General features: G+C 39.2%; 1 protein-coding gene across 4 annotated transcripts in view; it reads left to right on the forward strand.

Moving 5' to 3' along the window:
* Positions 1-26,997, forward strand: part of LOC126266772 (coiled-coil domain-containing protein 102A-like) — a 94,133-nt gene that overhangs the window by 22,508 nt on the left and 44,628 nt on the right. For all 4 annotated transcript variants that reach the window (XR_007548918.1, XR_007548919.1, XM_049971304.1 and 1 more), the window contains 4 exons: positions 2,467-2,683; positions 6,908-7,214; positions 13,370-13,481; positions 20,630-20,857. Coding sequence is in view for 2 of the 4 variants with exons in the window: in XM_049971304.1 (XP_049827261.1) it covers positions 2,467-2,683; positions 6,908-7,214; positions 13,370-13,481; positions 20,630-20,857 (864 nt within the window). In the remaining 2 variants the exon portion in view is untranslated. The remainder of the gene's footprint in view (positions 1-2,466; positions 2,684-6,907; positions 7,215-13,369; positions 13,482-20,629; positions 20,858-26,997) is intronic.

Consider the following 26,997-nt stretch of genomic DNA (forward strand, 5'->3'; position numbering starts at 1 on the left):
GCGTTTGTAAATTTTACCCAATCTTCGGGATTTCGCGTTTTTCGTAACTTCGCATGCTTTTAGCATAGGCACATAGGGAACACACATGACACAGATCTGTAAGTCCATGGTATTGGTGATAAGTTGAGAAAATCGTCCCGACACACATGTGCTACAAAACACCACTGTTTCCTGCGCATGTACCTCGACATCAATATGGGATATGGTCACCATGCATACGTACACAGGCCGCACAACGGGTTGGCATACTCTGTATCAGGTGGTTGAGCAGCTGCTGGGGTATAGCCTCCCATTCTTGCACCAGTGCCTGTCGGAGCTCCTGAAGTGTCGTAGGGGTTTGAAGACGTGCAGCGATACGTCAACGGAGCGCATCCCAGACGTGCTAGATGGGGTTTAGGTGTGGAGAACAGGTAGGCCACTCCGTTTTCCTGATATCTTCTGTTTCAAGGTACTCCTCCACGATGGCAACTCGGTGCGTTATCATTCATCAGGAGGAACGTGGGACCCACTGCACCCCTGAAAAGGTGGATGTACTGGTGCAAAATGATGTCCCGATACACCTGACCTGTTACAGTTCCTCTGTTGTCAAAGACATGCAGGGATGTACGTGCACCAGTCATATAATCGCACCCCACACCATCAAACCACGACCTCCATACAGGTCCCTTTCAAGGACATTAAGGGATTGGCATCTGGTTCCTGGTTCACACCAGATGAAGACCCAGTGAGAATCAATGTTCAGACTATACCTGGTCTTATCCGTGAACATTGCCTGGGACCACTGTTCCAATGACCATGTACTGTGTTCTTGATACCAGGCTTTACAGGCTCTCCTGTGACCAGGGCCCAGTGGAATGCACCTTGCAGGTCTCCGGGCAAATAAACCATGTCTGTTCAGTCGTTTGTAGACTGTGTGTCTATAGACAACTGTTCCAGTGGCTGTGGTAAGGTTCCAAGCAAGGCTAGCTGCAGTACTCCATGGCTGTCCGCAGGCACTAATGGTGAGATATCGGTCTACTTGTGGTGTTGTACACTGTGGACTTCCTGTACTGTAGCGCCTAGACACATTTCCTGTCTGTTGGAATCATTACCATAATCTTGAGATCACACTTTGTGCCACACAGAGAGCCCATGCTACGACCTTTGTTTGACCAGCCTCTAGTCATCCTAGTATTCTACCCATCATAATGTCATCAATGTGTGTCCTTTGGCCCATTTTCAACACACAGTCACCATTAGCACGTCTGAAAATGTCTGCACACTTACTCGCTGCACCAACACATATCTGCATTTGTGGACTGCTGCCAGCGCCACCGTGCGACAATCGCAGGTCAAATGCACTGCATGGTCATACCCCGAGGTGATTTAAACCCACAAACCACCCACCAGAGCAATGTTTCACCATGTATCAGCATTATCCTTAATTTATGAGCATGAGTGTATATAGGAGTGAGAGGAAAAATTGACTGAGCTTATGAATCTTCACAGAAGAACTGTCTGCCTTAGGGATGCTTGGATACTCAGCTTGCCTCTACAGGATGATTGCAGTGGTCTGAGTGCATGCAGCAAACTTAGGATCTCCTCAGTATTAGGAATATGCTCTCCAACTATATTATCGCTTCCCTTCACCATCCTGAACTCAACTTCTGCTAACAACCCTCTCTCCCTTCTATCCCCACTTGTTTCATTGGTAGTATTTCGTTACTTTCTCAGTTTCTGCTTCATTTCCAACCTTCAATGCATCTTTTTTACTGTTTTGTGAGTGTGGTTTCAGTTGCCTCAGACTGCAGTCGTGTGTGTGAGTTGTGTTTGCGCACGTGTGTGTGTGTGTGTGTGTGTGTGTGTGTGTGTGTGTGTGTGTGTTGCTGACAAATGCCTTAATGACTGAAAGTTTTAATTGTGAGAGTCTTTCTGTTTTACCTATCTGTGACTCAGCATCTCTGCTATATGGTGAGTAGCAGCTTTCCTTCTCATAATATTATCTTTTTCTCTTTTTCTACTCTCTTCTCTTTGCTTATTTGCACTATTCTTTCCACATTCCATTTCAGTACTTCTTAATCTCACTAAGTCCTATTGCCATCTCCGCTCATTTCAATTTAGAGTTGGTTCCCTCTCAACATGAAATCTGAGTAATCTACCCTGAAGAAAGTGCTAACAATTCCGAAAGCTGGGTAATAGTTTTTTCTATTTTTAATTGTATCTGCTGGCAGTAGTAGAATTCTACCTCTTGCAATTTTTGCCTGTCTTTGTGTGTTTACAGTTTTCTGTAGTAAAATCGTGCTTTGATGATGTTAATTACTCCATTCTGTAGTATTTTTTATCACTGTTGTGCTATTTCACCATTTTCTCATTATGTCAAGAAAGGCTCATATCAGAATGACTTACAAGAACATATTAGGCATTTGTCATTTTGTACACTATATGGGTCATGTTTTTGCAGTAATTTTCTTATGTTATGATGTTCAGGTACGTAATGAACGTAATAAAGCCAGAGAAGAATCAAAACAGTTGAGGATACGACTAGAAGCAGCAATGAAAGATGCTGGAACCTGCAGGAGGGAGCGCCAAGAACTAGAAACAGAAAATGAGCGGCTAAGGCAAGAGTTAGAACAAGCACACATGTTACTACTGAAGGGAGCAGGGAAATCAGGCAGTGCGTGGGCACCAAATAGTAATTTGCCAGGTATTGTAATTTTCCAGATTTTACCAATTACTTCAAACATACATTTCTATTTCCATGATTAAGTGATTTTATATCCGTTTCAAGTGACAATGATATTCTACTACCCTGGTTTGAAATTTCGCAGTGCCAAGAATTATCTTACCATTAATAAAATTTCTTCAAAATAATTATTTGAACTTCTAGCAGCTGTGAATTATCTGTATTTTTGGAGTTTGTTGTTAATATCATTGAGTATTGTCTTTATTGTTTAATGAGTGCTTCACTGTCTGTTATTGCAGTGACAGACTTTCATGCTTTCATTTAAAGAGTCCATCCACGAGGCATTGTGGATTGCAGAGTAGTCATGCAGTTGTTGGATGTTGTTTGCAGGAGGAAGAAGTCTGTTGATTGTAATGTCAAGAGTGTATAAATATGTAATTTGTGTCACGTGTAAAATTATTGGTAAAAGTCAAAACTTCACATCTCCATTGAGAAAACAGCAGAACTAAATTAATGTACACTACTGCTACCATTTTTCTGGCAACTCTGTAAAAGACTTTTAGCTGTTTTTTTTCCCTCTTAAAATGATTATGTCAGTGTAAGAACAATGTAATGAGTAAAGGCAGACACTCACTTAGATACATCTCAATATTACTGGTAGTAGTAGGTATCAATACTTACATTTCAATACCTATTTTATCAGTATTGACACCAAGTTTTCATTAATTTTATAGCGTTATAAAAAGTTTCAAAGTATCAGTATTGGAAGTATCAAATGATGCCTAGGAAAGTAATTATCTTTCACTACTTGTTTAATGAGACTTAAAAGGTTAGTAATTAGGAAAGTAATTATCTTTCACTACTTGTTTAATGAGACTTAAAAGGTTAGCAGTAAGTATCATAGCATACATGAATCGCAAATGCTATTGTGAAATATGTATACAATGCGAAGTCTGTGATATACAGATACCAGTGACATTAAGTAAGTATCTATCTATTAACTCTGAAATGTCCTTTGAGGATTGATTTTGTACTTGGTTTGGTTCATAAGAATATGGCATAGTTCCAGTATTTAGCCTTGTAATTACATTGAGTGCTTTTATATTAGGATTTTTTTTTTTTTTTTTTTTTGTAATGATGGCTTTTGTCCTTAAAATACTTGCAATGATGTACTGTGATAGTTGCATATATGGGGATCATAAAATTTGTCAAGGCCAGTGTTTTGTTTGCAGTTCAAATATTTGTCATTAATTCCTTATATTTATAGTTGACACTACACCCAAGTTGGTCTCAGAAAACTTTCTTATTTTTTTTTTGTTGCATTTTAAATAACTCATTTTGTATTTGAGAAAAACTTTAAAGTACTCGAGCAACCACTACCTCACAGTACTGTCTGTATTGATATTTTGTTGTAGTATCATTGTCATGTTGATGAAATTTTAGGTACTGGTATTGTCAACCACAATCAAACTATGGTTAAGTGTAAAATTGATGACCCAGTCAAGCATCTGACTAAGTGATAAAATATCTTTCCATTTATATCCCAGAAGATATTAGATATCCAGTTCTGTGCTCACAGGAGTGTGTGTGTGTGTGTGTGTGTGTGTGTGTGTGTGTGTGTGTGTGTTTGTGTGTGTGTGTGTGTGAGTGTACGTATTGCTCCATCCGGGTATTTCCGTTATATAAAGAACATTTATTAGCTTGCAGTTATTTTGCAGTGATCTTACTTTTAACATCATTACAACTCAGTGTTTTAAATTTCATTAACCATTCCCATACTGCAGTTAACACACATGACAGCATTCCCTATAACTGAAAATGCAGATTAGGGATGGATGTGTAATAATCATTCATTATATTCATCATGTGAATTTGAATTTAAAAATGTATTCAAGCATGAGACTACCACCATACCAGTGTTTGACTGCTGTGCAAACTCACCAGTGAGAGGCATAGCAATTAACACTACTTCAAGCAAACAATGCATTAGGCCTTTACCAGATTATATTTGTCTTGAATCCATTGCTCAGTGATTAATCCTATATGGCTGTATGAGTACAGATTACTCCTACAAAAAGGATAAAAGACCAGATGCACAGAATTATATCCGGATCATAATAACAAATTGATTGACAGTATTTGTTTAAAGGACACCTACCATAGCAACAACCAATCAAGGAATGTGTTTGGTCACACCCTCTGTTCTGTTCAACATTGTCATATCCCTCCTGTATCTCAAGTGCTGGGTACCACAGTCAATTGCAGGCAACACTTTAGACCAGTAATGTAACAATTTGTTTTTTTTCCTTGTTTATGTTGCTTATCTATATAGCATATTTATTTTATGAGACATTGTGGGACATTAGTTGTGAAGTTAGCAGGAAATTGGTAAGTCTAAGCCAACTAAACTCATAGATGGGGGAATGTGAAGTAGACACAACTGAAGTGCACAGCTATTGCTGCCATTGTGTACATCAGCCAATCCGAACTGCCAACATTGCCCCTTCCGTACTTGGTTGTCAATCAGTTTGTTGTTTGAAGTATACAGACCATACCAGTGATGTCCATTTGTTGCAAAATCCTAGAGCATATTCTTAGCGCAAACATTATAATGTTCCTGTAGGAAAACTAACTCGTCTCAAAGAACTAGCACGGATTCAAATGCAACCACTCGTGTAAAATACAACTTGTTTTTATTCATACACATCTTGCAAGCAACAGAGAGAGGTAGACTTGTAGGTTCTGTCTTGCCAGATTCCAGAGGCATTTGTCTTGTATCCCATTATCATCCAGTGACCAGTATAATCATACAGAGTATATCTGCCTATATGAGATTAGCTTGGGGAATCTTTGACTAATAGAACACAGTGCTGTACATCAGATGGTAAAATAGTAATGTCTGTTGTATAGCAAGGAAGAGTAATGGGACCTCGAGTATTTTCAGTAAACGTAAACAATTTGTCAAACAAGATCAGCAGTACTACAAAATTGTTTGTTGATGATGCAGATGTGCACAGGAAATTATTGCCGTTGGACGATCTTGAGGAATTGCAAAAAGACTTAGACACAAATTTCCGCTTTGTGCAATGAATGATAGCTCCCTTCAACTGTGGACAAGTGTAGGATAATTCGTGTGACAAAGAGAAAGAACTTTATGGTTATGAGATTTGTGAGACAGATTGAGCCTGCCACATCATCTAAGAATTTATAGGTAATACTAAGAAGTGATATAAAATGGGATGGTCATGTAAAATCCTTATTAGGGAAGGCAAATGGAATGGATTTGTTGGAAGGTTTTCGAGAATGTGTTTTGTGTATAGAGAAAATCACACACACAAGGTGCTAGTGCATCCACTTCTAGAATATTTATCCAATGTTTGGAGTCCTATCATGACAGTTGGCATTAAATTAATTCAGAGATGCACTGCTAGGATCTTAACAGGTCGGTATATCCCATACAGAAGTATAAGAGGAATGCTCAGGGAACTTAAATGGGGATCATTGGAAGAAAGTTGATGTAGTTCTCATGAAACCACAGTTCTCTTGAAATCCTGTCGGGTTAACTTGGAAAACATGTATTTGAAGAAGTGTGTAACTATTATACTGCCACCACTGTATAGCTCATGAAGGGTTTGTGAGAAAAAGAAAAGAGAGATTAGGATGCCTACAGAGGCATTTAGTCACCCTTTTTTCCCTTGCTCAATATCAAATGGATTAGGAATGAAAGTAAATAATATTGGTATGGTGTACCTCTACCATTCAGTGTGTGGTGGTTTGCGGAATATGTATCCAGATATAGCTCAACATGGTTGACATTAGTGGCCATTTCTCAACTCATCCCTGCAATTCTCCTGGCTGTAGCTTCTATATTGCTTGTTGTATTCCTATGTCTATCTTTGTTCCCGTTTCCTGCCCTTTCAAACGATCCCTCTTCCGAAGACTTCATACTTCTCTTTGTTCCAATACTAGTCCTCTTCCACTATATTTTCTAAGAGATCTCATTCTACCATCATCCCTTTTCCCTTCCTACCAATTCAAAAATGCCCTCACCTTTAATCTTGTGAGCAGAGGGACCAAGAGAAAAAGTTTGTTGGCTTTACTCATTCTGTTGTTCGTATTCTGCTTCAGATGCTGCACTGTCAGATTTATTTAAGTGTATCTTGTTTCAGATTATAGTTTTCACAGTTGTTAATTTGTGCCTAGCATTAAACCTTTGTTTTGTATTTCTGTATTTCTCAAAACCAGGCGATGACCATGAAGCAGAAGAGTATGTTCTTCCTCGGCACACTACAGAACTGTGCCATGCAGGAGTGGTGGGGCGTGAAAATGCAGTTGATGGAGATGCTCAAGATCCAGCAGCTGTATCAACAGGATTGTCAGCATCTGATGCAGCCTTGGGTGATATGGACCCCACAGCAGCCCTAGGACCACGTGACCCTGCAGCAGATGGTGGAGAAGATCTGGATCGTGATCATGACTGCATGTTGCAGAAGATGTCTATGCTACAGCTTAGATTAGATGAGGCTTCAAAGACTATACAGATTGAGAGAGAGTAAGTAACTAAAAATATTATGAACTTTGTACATTTGAGATTTTTTCATATCATATCATATGATCTGTATGTTATACATGAGACACGTCAAGTTTAGCAAAAATACAATGTGTAATGATTTACAGAAATTCTTTTTACTCTATTTCAAGAATAATGCCAGTAAATACAACACTACAATATTTACTATAAATTAGCAGTTTACCAGTTTCATTTGTTGTACACAAATAACACTGCAATATTAGCTATAGATTTTTATTGTTCAAAGTGTCAGACTGTCTTCCATGAATTCTCCAATGATGTAGTAACATTTCTCTATTAAAATTTTTTGGAGTAAACGTTTCAGTGAACCAAGGTCCATTGTTAATATGTTTCTTCCTTTTAATTTGTTGTATATTTTTAGCCCCATGTACAGTGGTGTCTGAGTATAAAGCTTTAAGTGATATGAAGGAAATTTGCAGTTTTCGTTGTGACAAGTACCATAGCTATGCTTAAAATGGAACTTTTCAAGATTATATTGATTATTATATACAAAAATAAAAATTTCCTATGAATTGAAGTAATCGTTAATATTTTTAATTTCTTGAACAATGGGTGACATGACTCATTTTTGTGGGCAGCACACATGTTTCTAATGATTTTCTTTTGAAGAATTAGTAGCCTTGTACTGCTTCTAGAGTTTCTCCAGAAAATTATCCAATACCAAATAACAGATTCAAAGTAACTGTGTAGACTGTCTTTCTTGTGTCCATATGAGTGGAAGCAGATAAAATAAACATCGCAAAAGTTAGAGAATTTAATTGATTTGCCAGGAAGTCTGTATGTGTCTTCCAGTTTAAACTTTTATAAAGGTTTAGGCCCAAGAATTTCGCATGGCTCACTTCTATTGTCAGTTGATTATTATGGGCTATTTGCACAGGACATATTGGTGATGATGTAGAGACAAAATGCATTATCTGGGTGTTAGTGACATTTAGCTTTAGTCCATTTTTATGGAACCAGATTGCAGTTTCCCCAGAACATTTTCTATACTATCTGGAATCTTTTCTGTTGTCTCATTTTCTATCGGGACAGATGTTTCATCTGCAAACAAGACTGAATGAGCATCCATATTTAATGTTAAATCATTTATATACAACAAGAAAAGGTAAGGACCCAGTATTGAACCCTGCAGAACACCTTGGGAAATTATTTTCCGTTCGGAGTGGTATTTAACTGAATTTGATGTTAAAATAACTCTTTGTCTCCTTTCTGTCAGATAAAAGTTGAACCACTGTAATGCAGTATCTTCGATCCCATAGCTCTTCATTTTGTGAATTAATAATGAGAGGTTCACCAAGTAAAGGATTTTGTTAGATCACAGAATATTCCTGAGACTTTCATACCCTGGTCTTGTGATGACCTTATTTTTCATGTAAATTCTCTGATGGCATTTATAGGGCTTTTTCCTCTTTGAAAACCAAACATGATTTTTAAAAATAATGTCAATTATTGTAAGGAAATTTTCTAGTTGTTTTGCCACAAGTTTTTCAAATATTTTAGAAAAAACAGGAAGGAGGGAGATAGGCCAGTAGTTTCCCATCTTTTGCTGTGTTGCATTTGCAAATTTCTTCCATTTGGTCCCTTGGACTCAATCCAGTTACTCGAAACAGTTCCTTTATCTTGTTATGCCTGGACGCTGTGGCAACTCAAAATAGCTTCTCTTCTTCCAGTTTCCGTCTTGAAATTCCCATTTTCTTCAAGTCCTGTCCCTTAGGTCACCATGTTCTAACGTTTTGACAACACAAGAAGTGGTGTAAAACTGGATTGCACTCACAATTCACTCCTCACTCTCACCAGTTGACTTCCGTGATGTGTGTAGCCAGTCCTCATCTCTGGATCTCCCAAAAGCTTCTTCTCCAAAGACAATTGCTGGTTATAGGAATTTATTTGACTATTTCTCTACTGTTGAAATAATTGGGTACTCTCAGAATACTTTTAGTTCAATTACAATATATTTTTAACTTTCACAGGAAACAACTTTACCACTTCTCGTACAATCATTTAAACTTCTGCAAATCAACTTAGTCATCAAACATTAGACTCAATTAAACACTTCATAATTGCATTGGCTTGACAACCAAATAATTTGTGAATATCACATGCGTCTTGCCTCGTTCATAACTAAGACATGAATTAAGTTAAAAGACTGTATTCAATTGTTCGTTTTTCTTTTTTATAATAATCACAATCACTAACACAGCAAAGAATAGCATATAACTACTCTGTGTTCTTTCACACAGCATCTGTGGTGCTATCGGCAAACACTTGTCGTCGTCGTCGGTGGACCGCCACTCTTACAGTCTTCTCATAACAAACTTCCAACCTGCACACAGAAACAGGTGGCACAGTAGATACACTTCCACTCTCCCACTTATAGTTAAAATATCGTGTGTTTGATATGGTAGAAGGACGAGTGGTTCTAGAATTTACGCAGAAATTCTTGAAGCACTACAACCCATGTCCAAAGGACTGGTTTACAATAAGTCAGTGGGTGTGAAATAATACGGCATACCACCTTGATTACAATGGAAGGTATTCCATCCCATCCATCTGAAGTTTTGTTTTTTAATGATAATATTGTGTCTTCCACATCTTTCTGAGTGATTTTTTTGAGTTTTTTTAAAACAAATGTATTGTATGTCACCTCTCTGCCTGAAAATAACATTGTCTTGATGGGCTGTCAAGTCTACATCAGATTTTGCTATATTGACAAAGAAATCATTGAAGCGGTTTGACATTTGAACATGATTTACAATAGTGTCACCCTGAAACCTAATTTGAGAAATTTCTTGACTTTTAACATTGACTCCCAACTCTGATTTCACAACAGACCAGACTGCCTTTGTTTTATTTCTTTCTTTGTTTATGAATATACTATTTGCCAGTATCACGTTTTTGAATGTAGCCTTATAGCACTTAACATAAGTCACAAAATTTGGGGTTCTATTTACTTTGAGCTTATTGTGCAGCTGTCTTTTTCTGGCACTTGAAATTTTTATTAGTTGAATTAATAGGAGAATTAGGGAAAATTCAAAGAAGAAATGCATAATTTACCACAGATTTATTTACCCAGTACAAGAGCATCATATAAATGGCCAACAGTCTCCTGCGAGCAACACTTCAGGATAGGTATTAATGTAAAGAGAACACATAATCCAAGACAAGTTCGATATATACTATTCTTTCTCACATATGTTGACAATGGCTGTGAGTAAGTCATGCTTAGTTGATTAAGCACTGACATTTATTTTTGCACACCATTTTCAAATAGATTAGAAAGAAGATGAAATGACAATTGTTCGTTGTTGTGGTCTTCGGTCTGAATATTTGTTTGATGTAGCTCTCCATGCTGCTCCATCCTGTGCAAGTCTCTTTATTTCTGAATAACTGCTACAACTTACATCCTTCTAAATCTGCTTACTGTTTTCAACTCTTGGTCTTCCTCTGTGATTGTTATCCCCCACACTTGCCTCCAGTACGAAATTGGCAATCCTTTGATGTATCAGAATGTGTCATATCAAGTGATCCATTCTTTTACTCAAGTTGTGCTGCAAATTTCTTGTCTCCCCAATTCTATTTGATAGTTTCTAATTAGTTACATGATCTATCCATCAAATCTTCAGCATTCTTCTGTAACACCACATTTCAAAAGCTTCTACCCTCTTCATGTCTAAACTGTTAATCATTCACGTTTCACTTCCATACATGGCTAAACTCCACGTAAATAGTTCCAGAAAGGGCTTCCTGACATTTATGTCTGTTAGCACAATGGACTCGCATACAGGACAATTACAGTTCAAACCCATATCTGGCCATCTCAATTTAGGTTTTGCATGATTTCCCATATCGGTCCAGGCAAATGCCAGGATGGTTCCTTTGAAAGGACACTACCGACTTCCTTCCTCATCCTTCCTTAATCTGTTTGGTGCCCTCCCCCAAGCTAATCCACCAACCAACACTTAAGTTTGTATTCAGTGTTAACAAATTCAGAAGCATTTTTATAGCCATTGCCAGTCGTCACTTTATATCATCTTTACTTTGGCTTTCATCATTTATTTTGCTGCCCAAATAGCAAAACTCGTCTACTGCTTTAAGTGTCTCCTTTCCAAATTTAATTCACTCAGCATCATCTGATTTAATTCAACTACAGTTTATTATCCTTATTTGACTTTTGTTGATGTTCATCTTATATCCTCCTTTCAAGACACTGCCATTCTTTTGAACTGTTCTTCCAAGTACTTCGTGGTCTCTGACAGAATTACGATGTCATTGGCAGATCTCAAAGTTTTTATTTCTTGTCCCTGAACTTTAATTCTTACTCCAAAATTTTCTGTGGTATCCTTTACTGCTTGATCAAGGTACAGTTGGAATAACGCTAGGGATAGACTACAATCTTGTCTCACGCCCTTCTCAACCACCTCTTTCTTTTCATTATGTGCCATTTTGGTTCACTTTGTGCTGTCTGTTGGATTGTAGGTGTAGATTTATTTCAAGTTCCTTTTCTTTCTGGATCCCTGTGTTCCAAGTAAATTCCCTGGCCATTCACAAATTTTATGACATTTCTTAGTTATTTTACTTTCACTGTGATCCACTTTGCTTTCCAGGAATTTCCTGTTTATGATGACAAACATCAACTTACCACTAGCCATTGAATCTAATGCTTACTGAAATGTTAGGTGAAGGAAGCCAAGACAGGTCTTACATTTTTGTGATGGGTGATCATACCACAAAACTCCAAAAGTGTAGTTATGTTGCTAGATAGATCACATATTTTCATTTTCTTGCTTTCATTTCCTTTACTAAAAGTGAAACATTATTTTGCTTTACTGCAAATAGTTCACCGATTTCTAATATTCCCCTCCTCACTTCTTTAGTGGACCTCTTTCATGGTAGTGTCAGCGGTTGTACGCTGAGCCTTCACAGTCAACTACAGAGACAAACGACTGTATGAGTATAACCGAGAGTATCATTCAACTGACCCGTTTTTCTGTCTTCCTTTTCTGTTTGTGAAGTTGTTTTGAATATTTTCAAAAGTGGAGGATTACATCACTTTAATGTTATATAAGAACAGCGAGAAACTTAACATCAGGATTGGTGATCACGAAGTAGATGAAGTTTGGGAATACTGCTATGTAAGTGTCAAAATAACTCATGACGGACAGAGCAAAGACGATGCTAGGACATCTGTTAAGACATCATGGAATAACTTCCATGGTACTGTAGGAAGTCGGCAGAGGAAGTCAGAGATTGGAATTAATCCAGCAAATATTTCAGGATGTAGGTTGCGAATGCCACTCTGAGATGAAGAGTTGGCACAGGAGAGGAATTCATGGTGGTTGCATCAAACCAGTCAGAAAACTGTTGACTCAAAAACTGTATAGTTTTTTCTCCAGGAACAGAGATTCATTACTAGAACACAAAGAACATCACTGTTAAAAAAATACCTGCATGTCTGTCCAGACTTCCAGGAAGTATGGTCCACTTCTAGCTTAGATTACATCAACGCAAAGATATACTTATTAAATTGTGTACACTTACCATATAGCAGAGGCGTTGAGAAGCAGATAGTCACAACAAAAAGGCTGAGTGTGGGTACTGTTGCCCGAGACTGCAGTCATGTGTATGTAAATTGCTTGTGTGTGTGTGTGTGTGTGTGTGTGTGTGTGTGTGTGTGTGTGTGTGAGTGAGCACGCGCGCGTGCATGCGTGTGTTGTCTATTTTTGACAAATGCCTTATGCACCAAAAGCTTTATTTGTGACAGTCTTTTTCCTTTTCATTATATTGTTACATTCTGTCCTGGATTTTCCATTGTTTGATTAAATTGTGAACACTTTTACAAGTGTATGTATCAAGTCTGTTTAATTCCCTTGGTAAATGTATTGGCATTAATGATGTTATGTGTCACTGTGAACAACAAGCCTATTTCTTAATTTTGTATATCTTCTATAAAGAGGAACAATTGCTCCACAATTTTCATATTAAGCGGTGTTGCATGATAGTTTTTGAATGGTGGAAGTCCACTAAAGAGAAAAATAGAAGTTTGAAACTAAAGCAAATAAATCAATGTACCATAGTTCCATTAATTATTTGAGATTTTTTTTTTTTTTCTGTTTCAGAGAAAAAGGAGCACTGCAACGAGCTTTGGACAGGTTACGAGGAGATCTAGCTGGTGAGACAAGGGTGCAAGACGGTGGTATAGCAGGACGACTTGCGCTCCTTAGAGCAGAGGTAAGTAGCATTCATATTTAATACTTAATGCAGACTTACTGTATTCCAACAGAGAACAACATTCAATTGAAACTTCCTGGCAGATTAAAACTGTGTGCTGGACTGAGACTCAAACTCTGGACCTTTACCTTTCGCAGGCAAGTGCTCTACCATCTGAGCTACCCAAGCATGACCCACGCCCCATGAGTACGGGGCGTGAGTTGTGCTTTGGTAGCTCAGATGGTACAGCACTTGCCCCCAAAAGGCAAAGGTCCCGAGTTCAAGTCACAGTCCGGCACACAGTTTTAATCTGCCAGGAAGTTTCATATCAGCACGCACTCTGCTGCAGAATCAAAATCTCATTCTGGAAACATTTAATTAAATGTACTCGCTGTGTTGCAAAATATTATTATTAAATGATGTAGAAGTATTACTTGTCATTGCGACTAGTGTGTGTTGATGATCCTCTAGTGTGTCATACAGTTATCTCGGCTACACAGAAGTGGATTCCTACCACCACAGATTCTTATACACTGTTAGCTATTAACATTGCAACACCAGGAATCTTATTAAATAACAAAATTTTACCTGTTATCGATGTACAATATAGCAGGAAGATTACCTGATTAAATTGGTAGTTGCCCGGGGGATACACAGGATGAAAAATTTAGTGCACAGAGCTGCCATCTCTAGTAGCAATAGTAGTTGTCGACCGGCGAGGCATTTAGTTGAACTGAGCATGAATGATACTTACTGGTACATTTACTTCAACTCTCTGTCAGAGTTCGTCAGTCATAGTGGTGCCACCCAGTCTCTCAGCAACTCGTGCTCAGATGTTTTCAATGTGTTTGAGATATGGAGACTGTTTTTCCCAGGGCAACAGTTTGACAACTTCGGTATCGGGGCAAGTCAGGACAGCAGGAGCAGCATAAAGTATTGCATAATCTTGTCAAAAGGTAACATCACAGTGACCTTGAGGTAGAGCACAGCTGTTGGAATTTTGGAAATGTAAAGGGTGCTGCCTAAATTACCAACTGTGAAAACGAGAGGTGATCGTATTGTGTACCCAACAGCACCCCATACCCTTAAGCCATTTGCTGGGATGAATGCAATCTTGGTAGCATTTGTTCTTTGTATACAGAACTGGAACTCAATGAAAAGACTCGAGTGACACTCCTGCAAGTCGTTGGGCACACTACTGTTAACAGGCCTCTCTCTGATGCTGCTCCGAGGGAAGCCACTACAATGCTCACTGTGCATACATTGTTGCACTGTCTGCCTGGCTGCTTGCCTTGCTGAGAATGAAACCATTTCCTGGCTCAGGGTGTTTGATGTGGCTGTACAATTCTGCACAGTTGAGTAACTAGTATATGTGTCCTCTTGAGTGCTAGTCATGTGAGCTGTTGAAATCCTGTGTAACAATGAGTATGCTCCGCCTGAACCCATCGAGTCCATATCTTCGTGGCAGTCATGGAGTACCAGTCAATACGAGTAGCAGTATTGCAGGACAATAAATCGTAGTCTCGATAGGCCACAATCGTGCTACTGTTGTATTCAATGGTGCTGGTAGATGTTTCCCCTGTAACACAGTACATAACACAGTTTTGTTAAAAACCAGTGACATTTGAATGTCATTATTATGAAAAGGATAGATTACTACTTACAAAATAGCAGAGATATGTGGTGGGGGTAAGGAGGAGGCTGGTGCAGGGAGGGGGAGGGATAGCAGGTTTGGGGGTGGGGAATGGTAAAGTACTGCTTGTGGGAGTCTACAGAGACAAGGTGGAGAGAGGATAGGGCAGCTAGGTACAGTTGTGAGGCTAGATGGTGGATAGGAGGGGAAGGGGGAGGGAGAAGGGTTAAGGTAGTGGCAAAGGAGAGAAGTAAAAAGATTGTGGGTGTGATGGTGGAATATAGGACTGTGTAGTGCGGGAGTGTGAGCATGGAAGTGGACGAAGGACAGTGAATAACAAAAGGGAACAGAGACCAAAATTACATAAACGAAATTACCCCCCAACCGTGTACAGAAACAGATCTCCAATGCCAGTCACCCACCACCTCCCAAAGTCCCACCGTCCAGTCACAGAACAGCATACCCCTTGTGACTCAGTACCACCCAGGACTTGAGCAACTGAATCACATTCTCCGTCAGGGTTTCGGCTACCTCTAGTCGTGCCCTGAAATGAGCAATGTCCTACCCACTATCCATCCCACTCCTCCAACAGTGGTATTCCGCCGCCACCAAACCTACACAATATCCCTGTCTATCCCCATTCCACCCCTGCTCTCAACCACCTTGCCTCATGACTCTTATCCCTGTAACAGACCTCGATGCAAGAACTGATTTATCCTCCTACCACAACCTACCCCAGTTTGGTCGCAATAATCACCTGTTCCATCAAATGCAGGGCTACCTGTGAAACTAGCCACATGATCTACAAGCAGAAACAGCAGACACCATGCTGTGTTCTATGTGGACATGATGACCAACAAGCTGTCTGTCTTCACGAATGGCTGCCGATAAACTGTGGCCAGGAAACAGCTGGACTACCCAGTTGCTGAATGCTGAACTCGCTACCCACCACAATGTTCTTTACTTCAGTGATTGTTTCACAGTCTGTGCCATCTGAATCCTTTTATGCCGACACCAGCTTTTCTTAATTGCAGAGGTGAGAACTCTCCCTGCAAGATATCCTGCATTTCTGTAACCCCCGCCCAACTTCCCAACCATACCTAGCTGCCCTATGCTCTCCCCATCTTGTGCCTGTATGCTCATACAAGCAGCACTTTATGATGCCCCACCTCTAATCTACTACCCTTCCCCCTCCCCACCCCCAGCATCTTCCTTACCCCCACCACCCAGACTGCTTCTCCCTACATGCACAGTTGCTAGCAGCCTTGGTCTCAGTAGCCAGAGACAGTGGTCACATGTGTCTGTGTTTTTTGTCTACTCCACAGAAGGAGGTCTTTTGACCGAAAGCTTACTTGTTTAACAGTCTTTTTGTTGTGCCTGGTTGTGACTCAACATCTCATGATGAGTAGGAATGCATCCTTTTCATAATATTGCCATTACTCCATCCTGGGATTTCAACATTTGAATGTGTCATCTGAGTGAGAAACCTGCTGCATAATCTTTCCTGATATACAAAATGCTGATGGAATTACAATTACCTGCTTCGTCCAGTTGTGATGAAATGCTAATCATTTGCGTATTCAAGCATGTAGCATAATTCATGCCAATTTGATATTCGTTTTCTGCCAATTTCATTGTTTTGCAATTTTGATGGTTGGCACTATATGTACTTTATTATTTTTGTTTAATACAATTTTTGGTGCCTTTGAATACTGATGTCCAACCACACAAACTACAGTAGAACCCTAATATAACACAGTTGTAGGGGGACATGTTTCACTCCTGAGTTATAGCATACCTGCGGTATGTCGAGAGGAAGCCATGTATGACAAACTGTGCATGGAGAAGTTCAGAAGAACACACAAAGCGGTATTATACATACTGCACTATATTGTATTTAAATTTAAAGAAAATTAGAAGTAAATCATTTCAGAAACTTACCAAACAAGTTACAGCAATTACATAATCAAGCATACTGTAGCAGAGTTTCAATTCTGTATATAAAGTACACTATCAAATACAATATGATAATTTACAACACTGCCTGCAAGCTACAGTACATCATTATTCTGCTGTTTTAAAGAAGTCAGTCAGCTTTCTCTGGTGGGTTATTCCACACAGTTTCTGTAGTGCATATTGTTTTCTGCTCATCAGGTGCAATCATTCAGTTTGGTTTGGTTCGCTTTGTTGCTTCTTCCACGCAATCACTTTATTTCTATGGTAATGGTAGTCTCCAATAGTTAATGTGTACTGACAATGTCATCTGTACCTTCTTCTTCAGCTTCATCATCCTCAATTACTTCACTACTCTCATTTCAAACAGCATCAATAATGTCCTTGTCATCTATAATCTCTGAAATTGGTTCTTTGTTGTCAGCGACTACGCAATGGTTCAATGATTTGAGATCAATAATGCATCACATGCAACTGGATGTCAGTGCTGTTAAAATCTATGTTACTACAGCATTCATCTGTCGCATTTTCTTCAATAGAGCAGTTGTTCCAGCAATTCCTAGTAGTGGTTGGACCAATGCTTTGCCATGCAAGGCCTACTAAATACACAATACTTGTTAAGATTTACAGATTTCAAGAACATTTTGATTTTGTCATCTGGCTTTACTATTGAAGTGAACAGTTTGTGGTGACGATGAACCTGAAATTCATGTATGATGCCCTGATACAGTGGCTGAATTAATGCCATCATATTTTTTGATAAAAACAAAGTTTTTATTTTTCCGTCTCCTGATTGATATGCATCAGCAGGTGGATGAGCTGGACATACCAGCATCACTTTCAGTTGTACGAAACTTGTGATTGTCCCTTCCAGTACACCACAGTCGCATGATATATGCGCTTTAGTTTCACCATTCTTCACACAGTCAATAATTTTTAATGTAAAACTCACAAAATATGCTTTCCATTTCTGTGCCATCATAACAAGCAGGCAGAAATCTGGACGATGAATAAATAATTTATGGTCAACATGGGAACGCTCATTTCGATTATTGCCAAGCACTGGTGCACTTCGTTGACTGCATCAATAGTGAGGGGTGTATCAAAAGCTTCTGTCTAGCAACAACCCTAATTTGTTAGTAAGACAAAGCAAAGATTGAGTTTAAGGTTGCAACAGTAAACTATACTGCAAAAAGGCTACTTGCAGACCATAATAACATTTTTTCAAGTTTATAAAATATGCTGAGAGTGCAAAAATAATTCAGAAATGACATTTTATTTTGGGAGACAAACTTTATACCATTTTATATCCAAATCCATGGTATTTCGGTCTGCGGTATTTTGGGCTTCTACTATATTAGTGTTTGATCTTTCATAATGACACACATCTTTAATTTCTTAGTTTCATCTCAGGCCTAGTGTTCACAATGCTGGTATTTTTGCCAGGAGGAGATTATCTGGTGTCTTTGAAGCACAAAATCATTCTGCTGCAGGTGCTATCGAAGTTTCATGCCGATGCAAGAAGTTCCTGGGGTGCTGATTTTGTTGGTTTTTCACATAAACTGTTTCTGAAATATGACTGAGATTACAGTTTTGTGGTCCACTCTTAATATGATACATCTTCTTCGTAGCGGAAAAATGCCGCATTTGTTTAATTTTAATATAATACTTATATATGATTTGACCATCAGCAGCTGTGTGAAATATTAGTCCAAATTATTCACTAAATGCAAACTTCATGGTATCAGCTACTGTGGACATAGCTATATTACACAATTGTGATATATGAAAATTTATGCTGGACCAGGGCTCAAACCCAAATTTCCCACTTACTGGAAGTGCCCACCTGAACTCTTCTGGCTGTCCATGCATGCTCCCTGGCCAGATCCAAACCATCATATGTCACTGCATGCTTCTTTATATCTTAGTCCCATGTATGTCTCCTTTCAAGCTCACAACAGTATTTCATTCCTACAAATGGTGAATGACACCATCACAAGGAGTCAAGACCATTTTTATCTTTGTGCACACCATCTCTGATTATGATACTAACATATGAGTGGGAATAAAGCAATGTTGCTAGCTTAAAGCGAGACATGTCTAAGACTACCATATGAGGAAATGGACAGTGACATATGGAGGTTTAGATTGGGCCAGGGAGTGTGCACAAATAGCCAAAATGGTTCAGATGACCGATCACTATAAGCAGAAAAACCAAGTTAAAGTCGTAGTTGGTAGATCCCCCCACTTTATTAAGCTTCCTGAAGTGTCTCAGTCTAGCTAGTGAGTTTGTAGAAGATCGTATAAGAAACATACAGTACGACTGGCCTGCTTTTTCATCTGATATTTGCAGTGCTTAAGGCAATCCCTCCTTGAGTTCTCTTATTGAGTTGTCACATAGGATTTACTCTGCCTTTTTAGCCATGAAGCTCGTGTGTTTGGTTTCCCTTGCAGAAGCTATAGCAGCTCCATCGAATTCTCTGGAAAGTGTAGTTCTACACCCTGTAATTCTAAGTGACAATAGGGGTAGCTGTGTTACTTGAAACACGTCTGTGGATGTCATTATGAAGTGTTTATTTGTGAAAACACTGTAAACTGATCATGATGAAACAACATGTTACTTATTAAATAAAAAACTAGCAATTTTCGAGAGCATGGTCTTAACTGCAGAACTTGCTCGGGAGGCTCGGTATTGGCGACTGGCAAGTATGGCACTCAGTCAAGATCTTGTACTTACAGTTGTGAAACATTGTAGGTGTTTGTACAGATTCGTTAGCTTAAACATTATTCTTGTGTTTAGTGAAACGACTGATTTCTTGTGTAGTAGTATTGGTGTAAGAAGGTGCTTAGGACTGGTAGGCACCTCGTTGTGCCTGTAGTGGAAAAAGTGGCTTTTATTTGCAAATAGATGTGTACACACACTGAAATAGATGAATGTCCTAACCAAGCTGGACATCCAGAATATTTTACAGTCACTGCTATGTAACATACAAGCTCTTGAGGCTCTTCGCAGGAGCTTCACTCATTAGTAATGGTCCTCATGAAGACTGCTGAAAACATAAGGAAATGTGCTTACTTAGTAAGTATTTTTTATAATAAATTTGTACCTCCACTTCCGATAATTGATGTTTCCAGGAGCATCTGTGTATGTAGTTTTGATAGAAAGTAACAAGAAAATTGGATCTTAGACTTTTACTGAAACTTGTGTTATACAGATGTTTCTCATAATGGAGTTTAAAAATCTATATCATTAGATTGTTTGAGTTTAGATATATCTTTTTCTCCTGCCACAGGTTATGTTTTACACTCAATTCAATAATTCATTGAGGTGAGAAATATTTGGATCCACATTGTGGACACATTTTGATTTCACGTACTATTTTGTAAAAGAATCAAAGCAACGTGATATTTTCATTACCCCCCACTATCCCCCATTTGAAAAGTGTGATGATTACAGTTTCTTTCCCTTTTATGAATGGTTTACCATAGTGCTTTTCTCAAATGATTAACTAATATAACTGTAGTGGAATGTCATTTGCACTGGGATTATTACCTTAAAGAAAAATAAACTTCTTTTCTGCAGCTTGAACGCATGCAGGCAGAAAATTCTGCTGAATGGAGAAGAAGTGAAAGCCTGGAGACTGAGAAACTTGCCTTGGAGAGAGAGAACAAAAAGCTACGAGCTGAACTTCGTGACGCAAATGAGCGACTTGAACGTATGCAGCGCAATGTTGCAGCAGGCCGTTTGCCTTTGCCTTCATCATCAGCTGTGGAAACAGAGCTGCGCGAAGATCTTGCTGACAGAGTTAAGGTAATCTAACTTTTTCTTTATATTGAAGTGATGAAGTCTCAGATTGTGATCTCTCTAAGAATCAACAAAACACATTTGAGTATTTTTATACATACTTTGTATTGTGTAAAATAAATGTTTGTTTGTGCATGTGTTTTCTGAACTCAAACTGCCCCCCCCCCCCCCATATCAGAGTCTAAAATAAAAATCAGGCACAAACAGTAAATGAGTTCACTGAACTAAGGTAAGATAAGGTACAGTTCTGCGTTGTGGCCCCAGACGGGCCACTCGGACCCAACCGACCACTCTTGTGATCCTCTTGCATTGGCATTATTGGATGCATATGTAGGGATATTTGGTCAGCTTACTGTTGTTGGGTTTCTTGACTTTGGAACCACTACTGATCAGTCGAATATCTCCTCTGTTGACCTCATGAGGCTGATGACACCCCGTATCAGCCCTCCAACTGAGGAATTGAACCTGGATCCTCCACACGGGAGTCAGGCATGCTGACTGCTCAGCTTTGGAGGCGGACTCGCAGATGTGAGGACAATATTGAAAATAGTGGAATATTGCAAATATTAATTCACATTTCACATGTCATAGTTTTTGCTTTTCACGTAATCTATGGAAAACACTTTTGCACCAACCTCGTGACTAATTTTTTTCGATCAGACCTGTCTCTCATTACTCTTTTAACCACAGGGTTTGTGGCATACAGCCACCTGTGTAATGGAGGTAAAAGTAATTCTGCTTTCTTAGTGTAGTTCAGTAGTATGTGCTATGCTTGAATTGTGAATGGGCCAGTGTCACTTATTTACACTCTTCAGTCTGTCACCACACCGCAAAGAGTCATTTCAAGTTTGGACCAGGCTTGCATTGTAATTTTGTGGTAAGAAGTATTGTCAGCATGGGAAGTTGCCACTCAGTGTGTATACTCTACAATGATACTATTGCTATTGTAAAACCACAAAAATTTTAGGTCTGCCTTTTAATGGTCACCTGCAGTGAACACCACCAACAGATAAATGACACCTACATATTGTCGCTTGAATGTTCCATGAGGACAATGCAACTGAAATGTGTACTTGCATTTTTGGTACAACTGGGTGGGTTTGCTGATCTAGACAGTATACAACTGTGTCCACACAATCAGTTTGGCCCCTAGGCATATGTTAATGTTAATAACAGTAATACAGCCCTTCCAGCAATGGAGTCTGCAAAGAAGGTGGGAAAAAGAACACCTGGAATAAAACTCAGATCAGTAGTGTATGGTTCTCTTCACTGAGAAGTGTAAGATTTGTTGGACACACAATGATCATCCGAAGAAGCATAGGGAGGCTACCAGGTACCAATGCATGATTCAGACACACATTCTGAAGCGTTGAGGAGAACGTAGGTTAGTCACGTTGTGGGCCAGTAAAATGTATGTATGTCACACGTCACTTGTTGCAATTGAGGATACCCTTTTACACTGGAAGTGAGTAGTGGGACAGACTTCAGCAGCAACATCTTGACACCCTTCTGGACATTGTGCAAAAGGGGATACAAGCAAGTCACAATCTGTGGGGTGGAGTTACATAATAATTTCAAAAATGTGAATTTTGAAAAAGACTTTCTTGTGGCAGTTATTGTTTTGCTTTTATTTCAAAGTAAAGTTATTTAATTTAGTTTCATAAGGCTTATTCTTTCATTCTCTTCTTCCCTTGAAAACTGCTGCCCCACACCAGTTCATAGATATACAAGTGATGCAAAACTTTCTTGGTCAGATTGCTCAGTTTCTTTGCCCAGACTTAATCAGAACCATTACTTTTATGCAAAATCCTGTTTACATAATTGTAACAAAAATAATCAATTATTGACAGTATAATGTAAATGGATAGATAAAAAAGATCTACACACCAAGTGGTGGTGTGGAAACAGATGCACAAAAGGTTTTAACTTTTACATGCTTTCGGAGCCAGCAGCTCTTTCTGGCAGAAGGGATGAAGAGGAAGGAAGAGGGGTGAAGGAAAAGGATTGGAGATGTTTAGGGAAATTAGTGCAGTTCAGGAAAGTCACCCAGAACCCCGGGTCAGGGGGGTGGGGGGGACTTACCAGATGGGATGAGAAGAAAAGACTGATTTTTGGGGATTGAACCAGAGGAGATTTGAAACTCCAGAGCTTAAAGGTGGAAGACAGGGTAATATGCAAGATAGAGATTGCTACTAAAACATCGAGCATGAGTTAATAAGAGTGAAAAGCTAAGTGCATTGCCTGTAACAGATGTGGATGGGGGACGGCAAATAATAGGCAGGTCAGAAAATGAGTGAAGAAAGGAGCAGGTACTGTGAAGAAATGTTGAGATGGAAGGAATTAACATAAATTAAGGCTGGATGGGTGGAGAGAACCAAAGACATGTTTTAGTTTCAGTTTCCACCTGTGGAGTTCTGGAAAATGGGTGTCTGGGGAAGAATCCAAATGGCATGTGTGGTGAAACAGGCACTGAGGTCATGACTGCCATGTTGCATAGCATGCTCTGCAACAGGACATTGCCTTTGTACTCGCTACGCCCATTAACGCACATTAATCCTGACTTATAACTGGTTCTTAGTCATGCTGATGTAGAAGGCTGAACAGTGTTTACATAACAGCTGGTATGATGTGTCATCTCACATGTGGCTCTCGCTTTGATAGTATATGTTTTGCCAGTAACAGAGTTGGAATAGGTGGTGGTAAGAGGGTGCATAGGGCAAGTCTTGCAGTGGGGGCAGTCACAGGGGTAAGAGCCATAGGGTAGTGAGATGGGTGCAGAAGGAGCATAGGGTCTCACAAGGATATTGCAGGGATTGGAAGCTATTCTAGGTATGGTGGGCAAAATCTCAGACACAGTTGTTCTCATTTCAGGGCATAATTTTAGGAAGTCACGGCTTTATTAAGGTAGCTGATTAATACATTCAAGACCAGGATTATACTGGGTGACAAGTGACGTGCTCTGAAGTTGTTTTTTGAAGGGATCAGCAGTATGAGGATTGGATTTGATGGCCTGGGAAATCTGCTTGTGAACTAGGCTGTTCGGATAATTATGTCCAGTGAAGGCTGAAGTGAGAGTGGTGGTGTATTGCTGTAAAGAGCCTGCAGCTGAACAAGTAAGTTCGCCTCGAATGCCAAGGCTGTATGGGAGGGAACATTCGACATGGAAAGAATGGCAATTGTCAAAATGTAAGTACTGTTGTTTGTTCGTTGGTTTGACATGAACAGAAGTGTGCAGCTGGCCTTCAGTGAGGATGAGATCAACACCTGCAACCCATAGTACAAAGACTTCCCTCCTATATTAAACATACCAACCATTTCCTAGATCATCTGAAATCCATGAATGTCCCACTCCCAACACACACCTTGCTTGTCGCCATTGGTGCCACCTCCCTCTATACCAACATCCCTCACATACATGGTCTGTCTGGGTCTGAACATTTTCACAGTCAATGCCCATCTGATTCGAAACCTATGATATTCTTCTTGCTCACCTTAATCAACTTCACGTTTGAGGAGCAGACATTCAAACAGATGAGGGGTACAACCGCAGGAACTAGGATGGCTCCTTCCTGTGCCAACCTTTTCATGGGTCACTTGGATGAGGCTTTCCTGGATCCATAAGCCTTCAGCCCCTGGTTTGATCAAGCCTGAATTTTAAAAAGAAAAATTTCGTTATTTCAAAAATTCTCAGTCACTTAGGGGCCTACGCTGTTTTTATTTATTTTATTTCACTTCATGTTCCATAGATCCTGGTAGTGAGTGAATCACAAGGATATGGAAAGTGTCAGATTCTACATAGTTCAAATATAACAGGTATACACTCGCACACACACACATTTCCATCCACACATACACAGACACAAGCAGACATTGCGGATGGATATTTTGTGTGTGCGAGTGTATACCTGTCCTTTTTTTCCCCTAAGGTAAGTCTTTCTGCTCCCGGGATTGGAATGACTCCTTACCCTCTCCTTTAAAACCCACATCCTTTCGTCTTTCCCTCTCCTTCCCTCTTTCCTGATGAAGCAACCGTTGGTTGCGAAAGTTTGAATTTTGTGTGTGTGTTTGTGTTTGTTTGTGTGTCTATCGACCTGCCAGCGCTTTCGTTGGGTAAGTCACATCATCTTTGTTTTTAGATATATCTTACCCATGTGGAATGTTTCCCTCTATTATATTCAAAATAAAATTAATTACACTAAGTTTATAACACTTACAAATATAGCGATTATATACTTTTTCTTTCACATATTCATCAACTGTATAAAAAGATTTCTCTATCAAGTACTCCTTGAGAGTTTGTTTGAATGCTGGCAATCTTTTGTGAAGGCATTTGATGTGTGGTGGGAGAGCATTAAACAGCTTAATGCTGGAGTAACAAGCCCCGTTTTGAACCATAGTGAGGCTTTTCGGTTCAGTGTGCAGACTGTTATTGGTTCTTGTGTTGTAGTCAGGTAATTGGCTGTTATCTTTGTAGATAGAAGGATTTTTACAGACAAAGGTCTACAAGGAAAAGATTGTGAGGAGGAGGTAAGGATGCCCATCTTTCAAAACAAGGACCTTCAAGAGTGCCTTTGATGGACACCATTCATTTTTCTATTTTTTTTTTCCAGTGGAAATTTTCTTTGTGGGAGGTTGGTTCCCTCAGAATATAATGGCATATGGCATTAATGAATGAAAATATCTGAAGTACAAAGCCTTGATGGTGCCTTCTTCAGCCACTGAAGCAGTAACCCGTAGTGCAAAATATGCTGAGCTAAGTGTTTTATAAAGATGAAGAAAGTGTGCTTACCAGTTACATTTGCTGTCTATATAAGCACCCAGGAATTTTGTAACTTCAGCTTTTTGTGTTTCTTGATCTCTGTACTTATGTTAATTTCTTCCAGATTTCTTTGTGGAGAATGGAATCTCATATAAAGGGTTTTATCTGTATTGAGTGAGATACCATTTGAAGAAAACCAGTTTACAATATCATTGAAAGCTTTATTTGTAATTGTTCAAGATTGTTGTCTGTAAAATAGTCAATTAGAATTGTAGTATCATTTGCAAAAAAAGTAAATTTACTGTTTGTATCAGATAAAAGTAGGAGATAATTAACAAAGATGAGAAATAGTAGTGGACCCAATACAGAGCCTTATGGCACACCACTTGAGCCCCACTCAGATGAGGCAGGTTCTCTGGATGAGCCATTCAGCATTACAGTCTACTTTCGGTCCTTTAGGTATGATTGGAGCCACGAACCAATGGTACCATCCAAACCATAATATTCTGTCTTTTTCAAAAGGATTAGATGGTTTACACAATCAAAGGTTTTTTTTTTTTTGAGAGGCCAGAAAAAATACTTACTGGAGACATTTTTTTGTTCATGGCTTCCAGAACTTGGTTGGTGAAACAGAATACTGCTTGTTCTGTAGGAAGACTGTTTCGACAGTTATGTGATAACTCTGTTTTGTTGCAACACCATTATGCATTGTATGATTTTCTTCGTTTAAGTAGGAGGAGGAGGTAAATTTGGAGACAAAACCATGTAATGAAGTGAAGTGTTGATAGTCAAGGTGGCCAAATAAGACAGTCAGACTTTTGCAAAAAGGTAACACATTTATAAATATATTTACAATATGTTGATTTAATAATTGAGACATAGATAACTTGAAATGCTGTAGGATCCTTTGTGGTGATGAGTCATATAAAATTAGAGTGAAGCTCTTGATAGAAACGAATAGTCTTGAATGTTGATGCGGTCAGGTAAGTCACTGGTAACTAATAACGCTTAATAGTGTCATGCTAGTCTATGTAGTTTCTTCACTGTAGTCCTCTGCACTGAAGTTGATAATTCTGTAGAGTCACTGAGTCTGGGGTGAAGGTCTGAGTTCAGCTGTTAAAAAAGACATGCTGGCGAATCAGAGGTACAGGCAGTGGGGTCACATCAGTTGAGCATCTACCGGAATGTGTGTGTGTGTGTGTGTGTGTGTGTGTGTTTGTGTGTGTGTCACTTGATGATAGAGAGCAGTGGAAGAGTGAGCTCACTCAACAGTGTGCTGGTGGGATATTTAAATGTGCTGTCCCTTCGTAGCTATGAGAGGCATGCCGGATGTGCTTGTTGAAGGCACTATCAGTACTATATGTGTGTAATCAGTAATGTTAATAAT

The sequence above is a fragment of the Schistocerca gregaria genome, chromosome 4, assembly GCF_023897955.1.
Source record: "Schistocerca gregaria isolate iqSchGreg1 chromosome 4, iqSchGreg1.2, whole genome shotgun sequence".
Lineage (NCBI taxonomy): Eukaryota > Metazoa > Arthropoda > Insecta > Orthoptera > Acrididae > Schistocerca > Schistocerca gregaria.